Source organism: Sipha flava, unplaced genomic scaffold (assembly GCF_003268045.1).
Source record: "Sipha flava isolate LNK unplaced genomic scaffold, YSA_version1 39_pilon_pilon, whole genome shotgun sequence".
Lineage (NCBI taxonomy): Eukaryota > Metazoa > Arthropoda > Insecta > Hemiptera > Aphididae > Sipha > Sipha flava.
Genome location: NW_020273107.1, coordinates 730,790 through 753,174, shown reverse-complemented (window position 1 = coordinate 753,174; position 22,385 = coordinate 730,790). Strand labels below are relative to the sequence as shown.

Below are 22,385 nucleotides of genomic sequence, written 5' to 3'. Positions count from 1 at the left end.
GTTACACAATATTAGGATGTAAGGATTTTAGAGTTAGATTAATAACTTTATCAAGAATACTTATTACGGTATTAGTGATATTTTATTTAACACTTTTTAATTTAACATTACATAGACAAAGTAGATGATAGTAACAAACATGAGCGGAGCGTATATACTGGATATATTTGGTTGCTAATGCTGTTTTGCAACTTTTTCCTATTCGATATTTTGCGATTCGCACGTGGTTCATATAACTTCTATTAATTTGCTTATGGTTCTAATTGTAAATTGTAATTACGAAGTAACTATAAAATACGTATGAAACAATATAATGTATACATAGTACATTACACTAGAGTTGAAACTAAACATCTCAATATATACTACAACAAAAAAAAAATGATAACGAAACTGAACATTATTATTTAACAACTGAAATAAAATGACAATATATTAATTGCATAGGAAGTACGTAGTTAAATTTTGAATAGTTTGATTCATAACTCATATTATTATAATATTATCGTATTATAGTGATTTGATATGATATATTGATAACAGCCCATTGAGTAACTCTACGTGACAGCCTAACATTATGATAGTGGTGAATAAATTACGCGTATGCGCAGAATACTTAAGGTGCATTCCTGTGTTTAGACGCTCCTGGCACCGTTGCTCGCAATAATGTTAACGGATTGATAAGAGGCACCCGGACGACGTCGCAGACGAATCACGAACGCTCCAGCTCACTAACCACCGATGCGATTGATTGACTGAACGTTTAGTACGTGCGACGTTTTTATCGCGGGCCACGGAATTATTATCTCAGCATTATTACGCCCGTGTCATTATCTAGCTTGCGCGACTCATCGTAGCTGTGACGCGCACCGTCGACGAGGCGCCCTGGGCACCGAGCAACAATGGTCAAGGATTCGACCGCCTAACGACGCACACCGAGCCCGACGTAGAAGTTAAGTACGCAAACGCGCTCCCGTGTACTCATTCCTGAACAGTGTTCCGCTGTCCGAAACACCGCAGCCATGACTATGTTTAAGCCCGGTTCGTCCACCGAGCCCACGTCGGAAATCGAACTCACTTTGTCTTGCAGGTAACTATTTGCTTCGGTGAAAACCGCTTGATGTTACTGTTTTATTGACCGCTACCCGTGCACCGTGCCCTAGTGCGAGTCAAGTTGATGAGCGCGCGCGCGCGCGCGAACGATGCGCAGGAGGGACGGTTTTCGGTCCATCGAAATTGAATGACGTGTACCTAATCCACCTTTTCTTTTTCTGACGACGAACCACCGGTTTGTCACTTGATTTTATGTTTCGTTCGAACACATTAATCGAATACAAACAGTCGGGTTAAAATTAGATATAAAATAATCAAAAAATTGTTCGGCATAACGTTAAGTTTAACGATCGTTTTACTTCGATTAATTTTGGTTACAGATGTCGATCTGTTTTCCCGTTATTTGTATATGAATATTTTAAAGTTATCTTAGAGTTGTAATAAATTCTTGATATACGAATGCAAAAAACGTGTACTTATTTATTTTTTGACACGTACCTATGATTTTTCTTATTGATTAATTGTTATCTCACCTAATTTACATTTATAACGATGAAAATATTATTATTTTAACGCTGCGACAATAGAGTTGTTTATTATATTGTAATTTGTAGGTACTACAGTTAAATATAACCCTAGTACATAAAAGTTTACGCCAATAAGCCGACTATTCATAGCCAATATTTTTTTAAATTAAACTTAGGAAATATTCTGTGGAAATAAATCTATAATTGAAACACAATGATATTCTGATTTTTGGTATTGTATGTTATGATTTATAGAAATTAATATAGGTTTGGTAACTGTCCAGTGTTTATAATCCAAGGAACAAGACCATTTAAAAAAAAAAAAAAAAAAACATTTCGAATAGGCATGTATAATAGTATGATTTTTGAGGAAAATGTTGATTCTCAAGTCTTATTTGTAATACACAAAACTATTCTGGTGGTTCAGCCTTTCCGAAATTATTGCCGTTTCAAAAACCAACCCTATTGTAGTTATTATATTACAGTAACTGTTTCAGAAAATATTGTTTTTAATTGAAACTATTTTATTCAATGGCATACTAAAACTCGGAAAAAACATCATAAGCCTTAGTATGCCACTGTTTCATATTATCAATAATTTTGTTTTATTATTATTAAGATATAATTTAAATATTTTATGAATGTTTTTATATTAATACTCGGTAATGATACGTTTATGTCGAACCACAATTAATATAATATCTGAGTAAAAAAATTAAAGAAAAAATATTTAATAATTAAAGATCAATAATACATAACAACTACTTACAACTCCATTATATGTTATAATTATGTCCTTAAGGTTCAAATATTGTAATATGAAGTGCTACTCGAAGAAAAATGTAATTCTAGAAAATAATTAACAAGATCCGTATTTGTTTCAAAAATAATAACACCAATTAATAGAAATAAAATCATAAAACAATTCATTATCGTCTTTGATGTCTATTCAAAAACAACATAGTTGTACCATTCTGCGTTCGGCAATATATTTTTCCTATTATTAAATTTGGAAATGTTGACTCGTAACTTTTCGTTTTCATCGGACATCCTTTCAATTTTCTCAGAATTCATGGTTTATTTTATTAATGTCCAATTATTAATAACTCACAGGTGAACTTGATGGTTTACAGTTCATATCCAATTATTTAAATTTATTATTGAAGAGCTTGAGTTATGACAAGTTAACATTTCGTGAAGGAAATAATTATAGTATAATGCAACTCAATATAAAATATGCGATTAGGATAATAAAATTTGACAAAACATGTGACGTAATAAAATATTATCTGGAGTAGCGGTTTCCAACCTGTGGTACGTGTACCAAAATGATACGTGCAGAAATTTTTTTCAAAGAAATAGTTTTATATTTTTATTATTATAACCATGCGATATTATTTAGTTTATTTGATAATGGCTGATTTATATTTATAAATATCTACGACATAGGAACTAAATTAACGTAGAAGACAACTTAATACATAATAAAATTTCCAACATGGATCACGGTATTGACGTCCTGATTCATTCAATATATTATAAACTATCTCATTAAATATCCATTCTTATTCATTATAGTTAATAACTATAAATATTTTACGTTATGTCACTTTTTGTGCATTAAATGCTTATACATTTATGTAGTTTAAATTAATAAAATAAATTTATTAAAAAGGCTTCATGTATGTAAAATAATGTAAAAGTATTTGTTAATAAGTAAAAAAAAAAGTTTTCGAGTTAAGTGGTACGTGCAAATTTTTCAAAATGTGTGATACGTGGATATAAAAATATTGAAAACCATTGCTCTAGGCCCTAGGGCAGCTATCACGAAATGGTGGTCCGCGGACAAATTTTATTAGGTCCGCAGGCAAGGAAGAACATAAAAATATATACCAAAATAAATTGGTTTTTTTTTATCGAAGGAAGCAGATATTATACTTGCCTAGCATATCTTAAAGTTTGAATGGATGTTCGTCTCATAGACCTTATACTAAGTAGTAGTATTCTAAAAAACCCTAAAATAATCTCTAAATATTCCTTAAACTTATAAATTTGCAAATAATATGTTCTAAAAAAACTCTAAAATATTCTCTAAATATTCCTTAAACTTGTAAATATGGGATAATATGATTTTTTTTTTTTCTTAAATAGTTCAATAAAAACAATAAATTACTGTTATGGGCCATTCCTTTGGTGACAGGTAAATTATTTAAATATAAAAATTTAAAAAGTTCGTACATAGGAGTATAAATATAATAAAATTATATATAAAATACAAAATACAAAATAAAAACAATGAACAACTTTTATGCACTATTACTTGGTAAAAGATAAATTATTTAAATGAAAAAAATAGATAACAGTTCCATATATAGGAATATAAATATAATAATCAAATTTTTTTTCCTAGAAAAATCACAACTCAAGAAATTAATAAAATATGCTTTTTTATGAACAATAATTGAATATATTCAAAAATATGAAAAATAGACTAAATATTCTCTAATGTCCAAAATATGCTAAAATATGCAAAATAAATGCTTACCTACAAACTCTATGATGGATAAATCGTCCACATTATTTATCCTCGTAAATTTTCATAAAGCCAATAAAACTATGTAAAAACCTAAAGATCCGCTCTCTAATTGTTATACTTAGTATAAGGTCTATGGTCTGTCTACGAAACGTGCCGATTACACGTCAACGACAGTTCGTTAATTACCGCCGACCCACGATGATTTAATGCCTATTATATTATTTCGTTTTAATTTAAATTCTTGTTTTTTTTTTTTTTTTTTTTTTTTTATTCTACATGATTATGGACAAGAAAAAAAGAACAGTTAAGTTAGTTAAGTTAGAACAGTTTGTTTTTGCCTGAATAGACGGAATTATATTGTCTTATTTATTGGATCGCTCAAGGGCTTAGTCAGTTTGTTCAATTTACCGCCAAACGCTGTTTTTTAATGTTTTCAATATTAAATATTATTATGATACTTAAATATTATTAGTTGAACCCAAAAAAAAATTAAAATTGATTAAACAAATACAAATAATAAAAACTATCATTTAAAACTAATTATATATTATTAAATAAAAAAATGAAAATGAGTTCTTGATTTACATTATTAATATAAATTCCACTATAACTATGCATCTACTCTAGTTAAAATTCAAAAGTTCTAATTTTTTACTATAATTTATATCATATATATTAACTACAGAATATGAAATAATTATCCTTGTAGAGTTTCATTAATGTATAAATAAATTACTAAAATGAATATTTAATTTCTAATATCTAATACTTTGAAAAGTTGTATGTAATCATACTTTATAGTTAATTAATATGACATTGAACTAACTCGAAAAAAAAAAAATTTAATTGTAGTTAAAAATGTTATGATAAATTGTTTGCAATCTATTAACAAAATCTAGACTCAAGTAATTATAGCTATATTATTGGTTTAATAAAAAAATGTTTAACCTTAAAGTTTTATTTATTCAGTTCAAATTTAAATTAAAGACTAACAATTTTAAATACATGATGATTCAACTGATAGTTGTGTTATTTTAGTTAATTTAATTTTATTTGTTTTTAGAAATTTATTGGACTGTGATGTGTTTTCTAAATCTGATCCAATGTGTGTTGTGTACATGAAAACTTCAGAAAACTCTAGATGGAGTGAAATTTTTCGTACTGAATGTATTAATAATTCACTAAATCCTGATTTTATGACAAAAGTAAAGTATTCATTATTTATTAATAATTGTACATTAATTGAAATACTTATCTTTTTATCTGTACTTATTATTTTTAGGTTCAAATATTATATCGTTTTGAAGTTCAACAGCTTATTAAATTTGAAGTGTATGATGTTGATTCACACTTGAGTGACCTAAGATCTCAAGATTTTTTAGGATTCTGTGAAACTACTCTCGGACATGTAATAAAAATTATCTTATAATATTTTTTAAAACCAATAAAATAAAAATGAACATAACAAATTTTATTTTTTTTATTTTTTTATTTTTTAGATTGTATCGTCAGTTACAGTGACATTACCTTTAAAAGGAGCAAAAGCCAATAATAAAGGTCAAGTTATTGTAAATGCTGAAGAACTTCCTGCTTGTCACGATGAAGTCACATTGCATTTCAGTGGAAAAGATTTGGAACGAAGTGATTGGGTAGCAAAGTAGGTGTTTAAATATTATTAAATCGAGGGTTATAGTTTTATTTATTAATTTTTATTCTTTTTAGATTTTTTTCCTGGGTTGTAAAAGCATACCCATTTTTAGAATTGTATAAAGTTGGCGAAGATGGAAATTATCAATTAGTGTATAGAAGTGAGGTTGCTCATTGGTCAAACAATCCTACATGGAAACCAATAACACTTCCTGTCCGTTCATTATGTGGTACAGATTTTGATAGAGATATTAAAATAGCATGTTATCATTACCATAGCAATGGCAATCATTCATTAATTGGTAATTAATGTTTAAATTATTAAATATAACTTATTATTTTAAGTAAATACATTTTCGATAACAGCTTAAAACCAAGTTAGGAAAAAATAGTAAACTGTGGTTTGATATATTATAATTGTGTTATAATTATTATTTATTAATAAATATATGATTAATCATATTTTTAATTTTAAATCGGTTTCCTAAAAATAAAACTTGTTCAGGATACATAAAAAATAATAATTAAAAATATATTCATATAATTTAATTTATGATCATATTTATTTTTTAAATTTCAAAGTTTTTCAAAGTTTTAAGTACATAAGATTATTAACATAAATTTAAAGCTTAACATATCTAAGAACCCTTTTAATATTTATATTAAATTAAAGTTTCATGTCATAAATACTATTTTAAAATTATTTATAACTATATTTTGTTAATACAGTTCTTAAATATTTATGAATATAACATATAATTCATAAATTCTTTTATAAATAACTACATGTTTTAGTTACATTTAGTATTAGTTATTTTCATATAAATAAATCAATGTAATTGAAAATACAATATTGTAGGAGAAAGTCATACTTCAATGAATAAATTGAAATGTGGAATTGGACCAGAAAATGATTATAGATGTGTCAAACCAAGATCAGAAGTAAGTTATATTTTATGATGAATAAATAGAAAACTTTATAATGTACAAATGAAAAATATCATCTACAATTAAATAAAATTAATTAAAATTAATATTTAATATTATTACAAATACAGTAAAACTCGCTTAAGACGCTATTTAAGGGACCAGCTCTCTTGAGCGTTTTAAGCGGGAAAGTGTCTTATACGGGATTAGAAAAAAAATGAAGTGATTGAAATGTGGAGTTAATTTTTTTATTATTGAACATAATTTAATGGGCAATACACTAATAAATTTGTGTATGTATATATATATGTAATTAAATACATGTGTATATATATTTTTTGCTACTGAATTTAATTTAAAAAAAATTATTATTAAATATTTTATTATTGTTTATTTAAAAATTGATATATTTCTGTTTGCTGACAATGATGCTGACAATATGTCTCAGCAAAAAAGTTTTCTATTTTATTGAGACAACCCAACATTTCTTCAAAATTTTCTACAGAGGATAATATTTTTGAATTTCTGTTAGGTGTTGTAACCCAGCAGTAATTGTGGGAGTAGATACTGGATAAGAATAATAGCTGATGATAAAATAGGTATAGTAATAAAATGAAACGATACAACAATGAGAACACGTAAACATATAAAATTTCCATTTTTATTTCCACAAACCTACTAAAATTTATCATAATCTACTAAACAAAAGAGCGTTTTATCCAATAAGATAGAGAAAAACCGAGCGTCTTAACAGGTAGTTTTTACATTGACTAGTATAGGAAATGTCTAGGGACCAACGGAAAATAGCGTCTTATGCGGGAAAATGTCTTAAGCGGGAGCGTCTTAAGCGAGTTTTACTGTATTTTAATGGTGTTCTTCATCAATACAATATAGATCCACAGGGATATAATAATCACAAGATGATGTTATATAATAAATATGTTAGAAATTAGAAATATTTTCAAATTGTAATGAAGAATTATTTTATTATGTAGCATATTAATACTATAACAACGCTTTTCAATTTTAAATTATTTAATTTATTAAAATGTAAAATTGTCTTAAATAACTTGATTTTAAATTAGTAAATGCTCATTATTAATTTAGTGGAAAAGGTTCATTAAATTTAAATATGTATTATCTATACCTATAATTAACAGATTTGTCTAATTTTTCAGAAAATTTGTGGAAGTGTTCGCTTGAATCATTTTGAGCTGAGAAAAACATTTACTTTTCTTGATTACATTATGGGTGGTACACAAATTAACTGTACATTTGCCATAGATTTCACTGGTATATTTTAAAAATATTTTTATAAGGTTTATCTAATTTTATTTACATGTGTTATCAAATATTAAATCTTTTATCTAATAGCATCTAATGGAGATCCACAAGATTACAATTCATTGCATTACCTAAGTAATGTACCCAATCAATATGAACAAGCATTAGTTGCTGTAGGGGATATTATTCAAGATTATGATAGTGACAAAATGTTTCCGGCTTTGGGTTTTGGTGCACGTATTCCACCACATGGTAATGTTTCTCATGAGTTTTTCTTGAATTTGCAAGCCAGTGATCCATATTGTGCTGGAATAGAAGGTAAATTATGAATCGTTATAAAATTGTATTCCTAAAATTATAAGCTATTTTGTAGTATCAAGTAGTACTAACATTTACTTTTTATATCATTTATTGTGAGATGATTATAATCTTATTCAATATATAAATAATTAAATAAAACTTCTTTGTATGATAGATTGTCCAAGGGAAAGTAGGGAAAGTAGATAGTCGAGACTATCACTAAATTACATATTTACATTAATCCAAAATGCAACTAAATACTTAGGAGTTCACCTTGATACCTTGATAAACAACATTTAGGCACATTTTACAAGAAACTAGTGATGGGTTGAATTGTTCGAATCTCGAACTGAACCAAACCGAACCCCTGATGTTCGGTTCGGTTCGAAATTTGAACTCTGCATGAAAAAAAAATCAAACCGAACTATCAATCATCTTTTACTGTTCGAAAATCGAACTTGGAAATATTTGTCGAACCACACTTACTGGCTGCGATAGTTCGAAAACCAAATATTTGTACAATTCTTCAAAAGTTATTTATGAAAAATAAAAATTGATAATCATTATTTAGAAATAATTAGACTATTGGCGATAGAAAGTAGGGATGGGCGAAAAACATCGATGTTTTTGTTCGATACATCGATGTTATTTCGATGTTTTTTTTTAATTATGTTATTAATTTGACAGTTCACAGTTTTTAGTTTTTCACGAGTTTTCACGAGGTTTTCTGTGTTGAGTGTTCCGTCGAACGACTCGACCATTGAGTTTCGCAATGGGCATTAAAATTTAAAATACGTAATACGTGATAAAATATGTGTAAAATATGTTGTAACTCGTAAGTGTGATCAATGTCCTTAATAGTGTGTTCATTTTGATTCGTTCAGTCGCGACCTCGATTAAAGACATCTTTAATTGTGGTTCTCAGTTTCACGTTGGTTATTATCATATTATAATTAGTTATAATTGTTTTAACTGTATTTTAAGATTTAAAACTAAAGTATTTTATGTCATATTAATTTGTGTAAATATTTTATATAACTAAGGTAATACCTGAATATAAAAAAATTCAGTTTCATCAATTTTATAACAGTTTATTATAGTAATATGTATTAAAAAAAACAAAGTTTAACAATAGTATTTCAACTTTTAAATTCATTATTTAATCATGAAATTATAAAAAAACATCGATGTTTTTTTTTAAAAATCCGATTTATCGACACTATCAATGTTTAAAATTTTGATATATCGATATATCGAAACATCGATGTTCAAAATATTTTGCCCGTCCCTAATAGTAAGTGATAATCTGTAAAAGGCACGTTATGCATTATTTATAATAATAATGCTATTTTTCCAGTCGCATGTTACACATCCACCCTCCGCCGACCAAAAACATTAATAAGTTGTTTATCACCAATAGAGTTAGTTATCAATAAACCAATAAAGCAGTGTATCTACATACATAAATTAGCTATTTTTGTTTTTATCATATTTATTGTAGAGGTTAAAATATATTTTGGATAAATCCATGGTAATATTCCGATACCGCAACTGTGCTATTAATAAAAACATGTTTACAACCTACGTCTTACATTATAAATTCTATTAATCATTCTATATTTGTGAACTATAATTATTATTATTTTTTTTATATATATTATTAAAATGTATTGATTGTATTGTCATATTACACTCAATACTCAATAGAGATGGGCAAAAAGTGTGAAACATAGATGTTCCGATGTATCGATGTATCTACATTTGAAACATCGATGTTGGTGATCGATATTTTTGACAAAAACACCAATGTTTTAAAACATCAATGTTTAATATGTTTAACCTTAATAAGTTTTAAGAAAAATTATATCTATGTTATATTTATGTACGTTATGTATAAATTGTAAAATGTTTAAATAAATACATTATTTAAACATCGGACTTTGGATTAGAAAAAAATCGATTTTTTTTTAATACATCGATGTAGGGTTTCGATTTATGGAATGAAAACATCGATGTTTTTAAAAAATCGATGTATTTTGCCAATTTCTATTACACAACATTCAATGAATATTTTATAAGCTACAAGACAACACGAGAGAGCACAATACTGGTTTTGAAAAATAATAATAATAATAAAAAACTATCTAAAATTTTAATTTATTCTAAAGAATATAATTACTTAGACTTCAAAGTTAAAATGTAGAGTAGGTAATACGAAAACTTAAAATACAATAGTTATTAATAATTATGATTGATTTAATTCGTAGTTTGGTACAATGTACATGATAAAAAGTATTGAATTCTAGTTCGAGTTTGATTTAAAATCAGTGCTCGACTTGAGGGGGACAAAGGGGGACGGTGTACCCCTTCTAATTTTTAGAAATTTGAGCGTCCCCCTACTATTATAATGTTTAACAAGTTAACAAGCTTAACAAATTTTGGGGACGCAATTTTTTCAGTAAACAGAGTCCCCCTTCTTTAATTTTGCCAAGTCGAGCACTGCTTAAAATCATAATAGGTTCTGTTCGGTTCAGTAGAAAATATGAAGTTTCGGTTCAGTTTGAGTTCAAAAAAATAATTTACAGTTCGGTTCAAGTTCGATTCGATTTAAAGAATCAGGGTTCGACTCATCACTACAAGAAACAGAAGAAAACAATCCAACATATACCTATACCTTCTCCACCCATTACTATCCCATCCGAGGAGTTTAAAAAGCAAACTTTTAATATATAAAACAATTATAACTCTTCTTTAATCATATGGTTTCCAAATTTAGGGCCTAAATTAATCCTTTATGATTAAAGACCTTTTCAAACTTTCCAATCTGTATGTCTTTGGCAAATAACTGGGTCTTCGTTGTATATGACCAATTATACACTGCAATATAAGCTGAATGGGTTTCTTTTCTCATGATAATCAAGTCATTTTATTATACTTTATTGTGTCATCTCATTAACTAATTATGCTTGTTTATATAGATTATAAATAAAATTTATTTAATAATAAAATAAAAAATATAAATTTTTGTACTACAAAATAAATTATTTTACGAGAGAATAAATTATTAATGTATATAAAAAAAAAAAAAGAATACGAATGTTCTTAGGAAGGCATTTCACATAAATTATTTTATATTTTTTTTAATTTTTTTTTTTAAATTATTTAATCTTTACTTCCCTGTTGATATATATACAAATATATACTTAATAGTATAATTTTACATTTTAAAGTGGTTTTTTTTTTTATTAGCTTTTATAGGCCTCTAAGGCCCTTCGATGCTTTTACTAAGCCTCTCCATCGGTCTCTGTTGTCTGCATCCTCAATTATCGTGATTTTATCTACTTGCATTAAATCTTTCTTTACCCGATCTAGCCAACGCTGATGTGGTCTTCTTCTGGGGCGTGTTTTATTTAGTTTAGATACCACAACTTGTCTCATTATGCTGTCCTTATCTCGCCATATGTGTTCGATCCATTCCAGTCTCTTTGAGACAAGATATTTTTGGATATTTGGGACTATTTATTTTTCTAAGAACCTTTCTTTCAGATGTTAATAACTTTGTCTCATCCCTTTTAGTGGTGGACCACGTTTCGCAACCATACATTACTATGGGCTGTTAGTAGGAAATATAAAGCTTTTTCTTAGTTTCTCTGGAAAGAAGCATAGAACTGAATAATTTACTCATTGCATAATAACCTCAATTTGCCGTATTCAGTCTCAATCTTATTTCGTTATACATTTCATTCCTATTATTCAAATTGATTCCCAAATATTTAAAGTCTTCTACTTGTTCGAATGTATAACCATCTACGATGAGGTTCTGTAAAATTCCTGGTCGCCTGCTCATGATCATATACTTTATTTTATTCTCGTTTATATTGAGGCCCATTCTTTTACTAAACTTAATTAATTTATTTGTACTTTCTTCTACTTCGGTTTGAGAGCCTCCAAGAATGACAATGTCGTCAGCATATGCAAGCAGTGTCCTGCTACCAATTAAATACATTTCTCACGTTCTATGCATATCTCTCTCTACTTTTTCCAATGCCATATTAAAAATAATGGGAGATAGCGCGTCCCCTTGTTTTAGACCGGACTTGACTTCGAAATCCCTTGACTCCCTTCCCAAAAAACGCACTTTGCATGTAGTATTGGAATTACAACTTTTAACCAAGTTTATTAGTTTCTTGGGTAATCCAAAATTCTGTAGTACTGTTCATAGTTGCTCTCTATCGATGCTATCGTACGCTTATCTAAAATCTATAAATATCATGTCTAGGTCTTTTTCAAACTCATAATACTTTTCCGTTGTTTGTCTGAGCGTAAAGATATTGTCACTGGTAGATCTTCCTCTTGTGAAGCCGCTTTGATATTTTCCTACAATATCTATTGCTAATGATTCTATTCTTCTCAAGATAGCTATTGAGAGCACCTTATACGCTTTGTCTAGAAGCGATATACATCGTTAATTATTAACTTTAGTTGGATCCCCTTTCTTGAGAATTGGGCAGATAACTGATAACGACCATTCCTGTTCTATTTGTTCACTGTTCCATATATTCGCTATAATTTGGTGTAGGTTAATTAATATTTCTTTTCCTGCAATTTTTAGTAGTTCAGAATTTATATAATCTTCTCCTGAGGATTTATTGTTCTTTAGTGATCAATTTCCTCGATATTTGATGCTAGTAGTTCAGATTCTGTTGTATGATATACTACTTCTTTGTACTTTTCATTGTTGATATTTCCGATGCGGGAATTTTTCTTATTTAACAGTTCTTCAAAATATTCTTGAAATTTTTCTACAATCTCGCTAGGTTTTGATATTATATAATCACTAATATCTGTGATGAAATTAGTACGTGCCTTGAATCCTTCTTTAATCGATCTGCACTTTTTAAAAAGCAGTCTCGGTTCTTATAGTATTCGATATCTACTATAACTCTTTTCCATTGCGCGTTTCTGTTGCCTAATCACCTTGCATGCTAGAGTTCTGAGTTTTGAGTATTCATTTATGTTCTCTTGTGTTGGATCCAGCATCATATTAGCAGTCTAGCTAAACTTCACTTGTTAATCACAGCTTTGCACTCCAAATTAAACCAATGATTTTCGTTTTGTTTAATGTGCCTAACTCGTAATCTTTCAGCGGCTTTTGTTAGAGATTCTTTCGTCTTTAACCACAGTGTAACGTTATTCGATTCATGTTATACTAGATTATATTTCCTAAGATTTTCCGAAATTTCTCTTTGGTATGTGTCTATATCCTTTGGATTCCTAACTTTTTCTGTATGAAGTTTATTATTCTTTCCTGTTTGCTTACTTATCCATTTTAGAGATAACTTTAATACAAACGTTGCTACAACTAAATAATGGTAGTATCTCCATCAGCTCCTCTGTAACTTCTAATATTACGAATTAACGTTTTGTGCCTATTGTATATGATGATATGGTCAATTTCACTTTTTGTTTTCCCATCTAGAGCCTACCATGTATGTTCATAAATGTTTTTTCTCGGTAAATAGGTGCTGCTAATCATGAGGTCTTTTGAAGAGCAAGAATCAACTATTTTGTGATCATTGTCATTTGTAGTAGGATGCCAGCTTTCTTTTCCGATCGTTTGTCCAAAGGATTATTCTCTACCAACTTGAGTATTTAAATCTCTGATAGTTAACATTATACAGTTTTTGGGCAATGCATCAAAAGTTGTTTCTAATGTATCATGGAAACTATTTTTTTCCTCGTCGTCTGCATTTTCAGTCGGCGCATAGCAGTTCAATATTATTAAATATAGTTTCTGTTGTACGATTCGTATGTAGCAGATACGTTCATTCACAGGTACAATTTTTTTAACTTGCGTCATCACTGCTTTGTCAATCACAAAGCCAACTCCCTTCTCATGTCTACCTGTTTGTAGACCACTGTAGAAAATTATTGATTTGCCACTTTGTATATAACCACTATTGAGCCAGCGAACCTCCTGTATGGCTACTATGGAGATTTTATATCTTGTGATTTTATCAATTATACATTTCAGTGCGCCTGGTTTAAAAAACATTTTATATTCCATGTTCCAATCCGTAACTCCAAGTCTTTCCAGCAGTGGCGTAGCCAGGGGTGGGGTTGGGGGGCTGCAGCCCCCCTCTCCGAAATATTAGAAATATTAAGAAAATTTAAAAATTATTTTAATGATCCATAAAAGTTGCTACAAGTCTTGAAAAAATTGACCAGCCCTCTCCCGAAAAAAAATCCTGGCTATGCCGCTGCTTTCTGAGTCCTATTTCAGTTTCGTGATCCATTTTTATCCACAGTCCGAGGCTTTGGTTGAAGTTTCTTAACAAGGATTTGGTTTTTAAAGAGGACGGGTTATTAGCCCGTCGCTCAAACCCCCAATCTGGAGGACCAGTTTGGGCCAACTAATTAAAGTCAGCTCGTAATTCAAGGCCCCGGGTCACCTAAGTCCATATCACTAAATACATAGTGTCTCCCTGAGGGTATTTTAAAATTTAAACTTTAATTTAATTTTTAGGTGTGCTCAATGCTTACCACCATTGCATAAGAAGTGTTCAGTTATATGGTCCTACCAACTTTAGTCCTGTTATCAACCATGTTGCTAAATTTGCCCAAGCTTATCAAGATGGCTCACAGTATTTTATTTTGCTAATCATTACAGATGGAGTAATAACCGATATGCTCCATACCAAACAGGTATTTACAATTTTTTTTTATCTATTTTGTTGTGTCTGCTTGGAATAATCATAAAAGAGCTTATAAATGTAGTTTGAAAGAGTCAGCTCATTATTGACAAATATTATTTAGGCCATAATTCGAGCGTCGTCTTTGCCTATGTCAATTATCATAGTAGGGGTAGGTAATGCAGATTTTGAATCGATGGAAGAATTGGATGCTGATACAGTTCCATTAGAAGTCAATGGTGTTCGTGCAGCTAGAGATATAACGCAATTTGTTTCGTTCAATGATTTCCTGTCGTATGATAATCCAGCTGTTGCAAAAGCTGATCTAGCACGAGAAGTGCTTGCTGAAATACCTAATCAAATTGTAGGTTACATGAAATCTAAAAATATCATTCCAAACAACAAAAAATAAATTTATAGTACTTTTGACATTTGACGAAGTGTGTGTTATAACCTATAAATGTAAGCCATTTTATAAAAATATCAAGTTAATTTTTACTTACCCTACTGTATCATATTTATTTAAGATATTTGAGTTTTTTTACTCTTGTGCTAAATGCTTATCCTTATGGGTATTTATTATAAGTCTGACAATGAAAAACTGTTGAATTTATATGCATTTATTTCAAGTAAGTAATAAAATCATAACTTATTTATTTATTTATTTATAATTTTACATTATATTTATTATTGTTGTTATTTTATCAAATTTTATAATAATTTGTTGTCACCATTTTTTTTATTTTTATTTTTTTAAGTTTTTTTTTTAATCTGCCTTGTTTTTTTATATCCAAAAACCAAAACTATTTTTCACTTTATAAATGAATTATTATACATTTTAATAAGAAATTGTATAAATATTGCATAAGTTAACATTATGTTACATTTAAATATCAAAAAATATATGAAAACATTTACCTAGAATAACCTGGAAAGTCTGAAACCCTTCAGTTTTGAATTAAATTCATACTTCAATTACATAAATTATTCTCAAGTGTTTTCTTGGTATGTAAATCCAAATCATATTTTTAAACATAACATAAATTAGCTTTTAACAATACAATGTTGCATTCTTTTTGAGGATGTCAATATTCAAATTTACTTTGTGAAAATTTTTATTTTTTTCTAAACATTTATACATTTTTAAGTCAATATAATAAAAACATAGTTTAAGATTTTCAAATTTATTTTAAATTGAAACGTACTTAAATTATGGCACTTTTCATTCCCTTACAGATTTATAAAAACATAAAACCTAATTCCATTCACAATTAATTTTTTCTTTTTTACCACACCTTTACTCAATATTTATTAATTAGGTATTTATAGGTATAAAATCTGAAATAATAACTTTGGTCTACAGATTATTGATTATCGAAAACAAACTTTTTCAGGCAACTAAATTTAATTTTTTTTACATTTTATGTAATCTTTAGTCAGGGGCGTCATTTCAATTTTTCAATAGGGATGCAAACATTTGAATCAGGCTAATTGTTCCCTCCACCAGGCCATTTATATATCCTGTTTATTTAGCGGAGCGACTTGCAATCTCTCACACCGGCGCGGCGGAGGCACATTTTTTTTTATAAATAGAATAGTTACGCAACGAGTTTTGATAAGATGTAATACTGTAATATATATATTCAATACTTCAATAGAACAATAGGTTCTTATGAAAAACTCGCACCATTACAGCGCGTTTGCATCTTACATTTTATCGACGACGGCGCAATTATAACATTTTATACGGGCCAACCAAACATTTAAAAAAATAGGGCTGCCAATGTATAGTCTGAATCCCCCAAATGACGCCTCTGTCTTTAGTCCCATCTGACCATTCCCATATAAAATAATATTAAACCAATAAGTCTCAACCAAAAAATATTATGTTCTCTTTAAGAGTTTTAAATTTAATACTACAAGTAATATTAAAGAGTATTCATTTTCAATGTCAAAAATTATTGTATTCTTTATTACTCCAAGGTTAGTAATCCAATTGAGTAAGTAGACAAAAATGTAATCAATATTTTCAATTCTCTATTTTCTGATACTTAACTATCTATAATCTTGGGAAATTGATTAGCCTCACTTTTATGAATTTAATCAATTTTTTTATTAACAAATAATAAAATATAATCATTTTTCCCCTATCATGTTGATAATTATTTGTTACCATAGAAAAATTATAATCTGTTTTATTACTTATTATTACATTATAATATTGTAATATTAATTAATTAATTGTTTACTATAATAAAAATATTTACCATTAAAATATGTGTCCTCAATATACATTTGAATTGTGTGCATGGTAATAAGTTACCAAATACTTTAAAATCTATGTACTTATTGTCCCATACGTTTTTTTTACAAATGCATATATTGTTGACCAAATTCCATAAATATTATTATGAATTATTATAAATTTAATTATTAATATCTTAATTTTAATTTTTACTCTTATAATACTAAATTTTAATATTTTGTAAAATGTACCAGTTGTTAGAAAATAAGGTCATGATAATGTTATATATATATTTAATGTGTTACCTTAGACATTCTTGGATGTTGTGTTACATATACATACTTTAAGAGACTTCTCCATTGAAAAATAAAGAGACTAAGTGATTTCATAAATTACTAAAAGTACCATTGTTTGTGCAACATATTTCTATTACACAAGGATATCCATAATATTATACATGATGAATTTATTCTGATTGATCATGGTAAAATTATAAAATAATAAACCATAAACATTAATGCATTAAACTTGATCATTTTATATATTGAACTTCTACACATTGTAACAAATTTAATTGAAAACTCATTTTTTTCTATTAGTTGCATCACTGCCACAGTACCATCCTTACGTTTATTCATCTGGTTTTTAAAAATTTAAAAAATAAAATCATATCAAATGGTTAGATTCAATCATGTAATAATACTCTATAAATATAATAGCTATTGATGATTGTACTAAAAATAGAAGTACTGTGGTGTTATAAACTAAACTAGAGGTTCCCAACCTTTTTTGACTCGCGGCACCCTTAAATATTTTCTAACAATTCGGAGGCACCCTTAGTCTATGCCGATCAATACTCTATAGTTTATACTGAATGCGCAATAGTAATATATCGTATATTTAAATTTATATTTTGTAACTTCAGTTTTATTTGATAATTAATAAACAATAAAGATAAGATAAAATGACAAGTATTTCACCGTAAATAACTTTAAAATAGTTCACATCGAATTGATAGCAATCGAACCAGTATGGAAATTAAAATAGATTGAACATCGCAGTATTACTATGTAAAAATTATATGTATTATATAATTAATTCATTATATTATATTGTATATACCTAATTAATTATACACAATAGATTTTATACTATGGACATAGAGTATAGAGTCTGTTTTATTACTCACAGTGCTATATCTTTCATAAAGGCGTTTAAAAAATAAATACATATTTCAAATAATTTCGCGGCACCCCGGTTGGGAACCTCTGGACTAAACCATAACACTTTTGTATAAACCTTTTTATTAAGGTAGAAATGTACGGATATTAAAAATTATTCAATTGCAATATTGTACGTTACTTTAAACTTAAGTATTGAATAGATATACGGTAACTATCAATAACTTTAAGTGTACTAGTTACTGATACCACAAACAATCAACAACAATATGATTCATTTTCGAAATACATTAGCTTAAATAGTTGAATCAATAAAAGGATTTAGTCCAATTTCCTAATTGTTTACTGTTTATACCAACCATAATTATTGTAGTTAATCATTTGTGTCATTTCTTCATATTTGTACTTTTTGTTTCATTATAATATCACGTTAATATTAACGTAAATACGTCATACTCAAATTTAACGATTATAATTTATGTGTAAAAACAATAGCAAGTACTTGGTCAAATGTAATTGAAAAATTGTTGTGATTTCTTTTTAGATTTAATGTTAACTCTTAGACTTTTAAGTTTTGTGTGGATGCTGTTTCTTTTATACATTATCTATTTATGTACAATTTTATCTACTATGTGTATTAACTATTTATTTGATGATCATCATAGGCGGAATTAAGGCGTGTGCTGGGCGACGATGGGGCTTGACAAAATAAACCCTAATGTTAAAAAAAAAAATTATAATTAAAGTAAAATTTATCAAGTTATTATAACATGGGTACTTTTTAGTAGTGGTGTCAGGTAAGGTTATGGTCCTATCTGAAAATACTTGGCCCTATTAATAGTAATAATAGTAATAAACAGAAAACAATTGTAACAGTTCACTGTAAAAATATGGAAATATATTACATTTAAGAATAATAGGGACACTGGGTAGTGTAATTTTATTATTGGAAGAAAATTATGAGTTCAAAATGGTAAATTTGTTTATTGGACCTAATGGGGACGACAAATGAAAGTCGTAAACGAAATGGCCCATTCGAATGTAAAACTTTATTTCCGCCTATGATAATTATGTTGTGATTGATGTGTACACGCTCGTACGTTTAAATCTGGTCATCGGATTTTACAAGACTGTTTTCGATGACCAATAAATTAATGAGACCCGGTTTCGTTTAACACGCGCTTTTTCTCGTTTTTGGCCGGCGAAAAACAACGGATTCGCCTGATTGTAACTAACTACGTATTTACTATTACGCAGCTCGTTTCATTCCGGATTATTTTCAAATCGTGTGTGCTTGTTTGTACTGGGGTTTTTGAACAATCGAAAACCAGGCTAACTGAACGAGTGCATGCCGTGCACTCGTGCAACAATCGTATCAAATGGTTTCGGCATAACGTGAAATGCGCAATAAATTAATCACGCAAACAATTGAATAATATTTTAATTGGAATCGTCGCGTACTTATTTGTTTTCAGCATCATATGTACGGCGCATCTATTCGTCGTCATAATACGTATTAATAATTAATTGTGTTGCTCTTATTATTATTAATGAATCTCGGACGTATTTCATTTTCTATTTTTCGCAAGAACACGTACGTACCCGCACTATCGAATCGTGAATAATTATTACAAAATCGCATATCTTCGCGCGGCAGTAATCTATTTTTTTTTTTCTGTGTGTTGAACGATTTATTAATTATTACTAATTACTAATTTATTTATATATATTTGTGTGTGTGTGTACGATTTACGCTACGATAATATTATAATGTCGTCGTTGTTTATCATATTATTAATTTTCAATGTTATTCACTATAATATTATGTTCATGCATTGATAAAATCTTAACTATATATTGTGTTATGTAAACTTGTTACGAATACACAAATATGGTATAATATTTATATATTTATTTATATCAATATTAATAAAGAAAAAACGATGTGTGCGGATTATGTTTTGTATATGTGTACCTGTACAGTAATGTGTATTTCATGCGTTTTGTGATCCGAAAAAGCTCACGTCGTGGTAAACGATTTATATTACATTGATGTGTGCATTTGTGGTCTATAAAAATAAAAAAATAATTGTTAGAATCGATATCATAATATCATATTAACAACCTGCAGCGGGGTATAGCCAGGATTATTGAAAAGGTACCTATAAAAGATTTTAATTAAAATTGTATTCCCCTCGTAGTTTTCTTTTTAAATTATTATATATAATATACGTAACCGCTTGTACGTTGCATAACACTAACTCGACTACAGGACTTAATCGCAGCGCAAAAACACGAAATTGTCCTCTGCTGGAAGTTAACTTTAGTAATAGGTCTAAGAGTCTTTCAACGTTCGCCCAAGGAATTATTACACTCCGATTCTAACGATTTCAAGTTTTAAACTATTAATTTGGTTACAACGTGTGTACTTCGAATTATTCTCGTTCATCCCGGGTCCGCAAATCCTGTTATCACAGCTCTATACGAGTAGTTTTTGTACGCATACAGTTGAACCTCTGTTTGATAAACTTGACGGTTAGAATTCGAAAACAATTCGTTAAGTTGAAATTTCGTCGAAAGAGGAGGAAGTCTAATGTTTCCCGATATACATATACATTATTGATATTTAAGTGTTTTTCGTCCCTGCCTCGCTATAGTCTTGTTGCGTAGGTATGTGTAGAACAGTAGATTGATAAATCACATTGTATATTCCCTTATAGGCTATTATCAAAGCGTCCACGCTGCCCTTGTCCATAATCATCGTGGGCGTGGGAAACGCGGACTTCCAGTCAATGGAAGAGTTGGACGGCGACTCGGTAACGCTGCAGGTAAACGGAGTGAGCGCGGCCCGCGACATCGTGCAGTTCGTACCGTTTAAGGACTTTCAGCAGATCGAGAATCCGTTGAACGCCAAATCGTACCTAGCCCGCGAGGTGCTGGCCGAAATACCGACTCAGTTGGTCGGCTACATGAAAAGTCGTAACATTGTCCCCGAACAGCTGACGCCTCGTTGAAACTACTACTTATTATAATACACGGGTATAACACCAAGCCTATATTTCACTGACTTTTACGTAATACCTGAGAAACATCGAACACAGCGTTCATTTTAATCAAATTTTATTCAACTTTTTGCATTGTATAATTACTATTATTACAATTTTTATCTTATTACATAGGTAATTCTTACGTGCTTTCGTTGCGAACTCTTAAGACTGCTATATAATATTTACCATTATTATCTTCTCGTTTTGATAACCATATCACATTGTTAATGTTCTTCACGCGTTCATCATTTTTTTTTTTTTTTTCAATTTTATATTATATTTGATTAATTTAATATTACAAATTGTACTTAAATTAAAACTAATCATTTTAATTATAAATATATATATCTTACCAAAAAACGAAAAAATTGCTAATTTCAATGGTTACCAGTCATTAAATTATATTGTACAAACTTGTCACTTTTTATTTAATACGAATTTATTATATAATATATATTTATTGTTTAATTTAAATTTATTATAATCGGTAAACATGCTCAATATTAATAACAATCGCATTTACTTATTTTCTTTTTAATACTATTTATTATAAATTTACTATCTTGTGGAATAAATTAAATATTCAATAATTTTATACCGATTATGTTTTTACCTTAAATGTAAGCGTTTTCATATTTATTAATTTATTTTTTACTATTCGTTTTGTTATGTTATTTGCACTTAATACACATACACCATACTTTTGTTTTCATAAGTTTATACGTTTTTAATACAAAATGGTTTTCATATTCTGAACTAATTTCGTTGTTTTTTTTTTTTTATTTGGATATATTGATCCATAAAACTTCGACTTAATTCCCGTGCGTCTGGCGTTTGAGTTTAAGGGCATCGTTCATTTGCGTCAAAAAAATTAGTTCGTTTTGGGTACAATACACTTGTATAAAATAAAAAAACGAATGTATTTTCCAACAGCTCATTATGCGAA

General features: G+C 28.6%; 1 protein-coding gene across 2 annotated transcripts; it reads left to right on the top strand.

Annotated features, from left to right (window-relative positions):
* Positions 1–528: 528 nt before the first annotated feature.
* LOC112688479 (copine-8-like) lies at positions 529–21,692 on the top strand. 2 transcript variants are annotated; one of them, XM_025561682.1, is made up of 10 exons: positions 529–1,090; positions 5,180–5,321; positions 5,399–5,524; positions 5,616–5,773; positions 5,839–6,065; positions 6,623–6,705; positions 7,869–7,983; positions 8,065–8,292; positions 14,801–14,979; positions 21,113–21,692. In XM_025561682.1, the coding sequence occupies exons 1-10, from the start codon at positions 1,023–1,025 to the stop codon at positions 21,404–21,406; spliced, it is 1,620 nt and encodes a 539-aa protein (XP_025417467.1). In that variant the 5' UTR covers positions 529–1,022; the 3' UTR covers positions 21,407–21,692. The 2 variants fall into 2 exon arrangements, with proteins under 2 accessions (XP_025417467.1, XP_025417468.1); XM_025561683.1 differs by lacking the exon at positions 21,113–21,692 and adding an exon at positions 15,091–15,571 and having other exon boundaries at positions 533–1,090.
* The last annotated feature ends 693 nt before the right edge of the window (positions 21,693–22,385 follow it).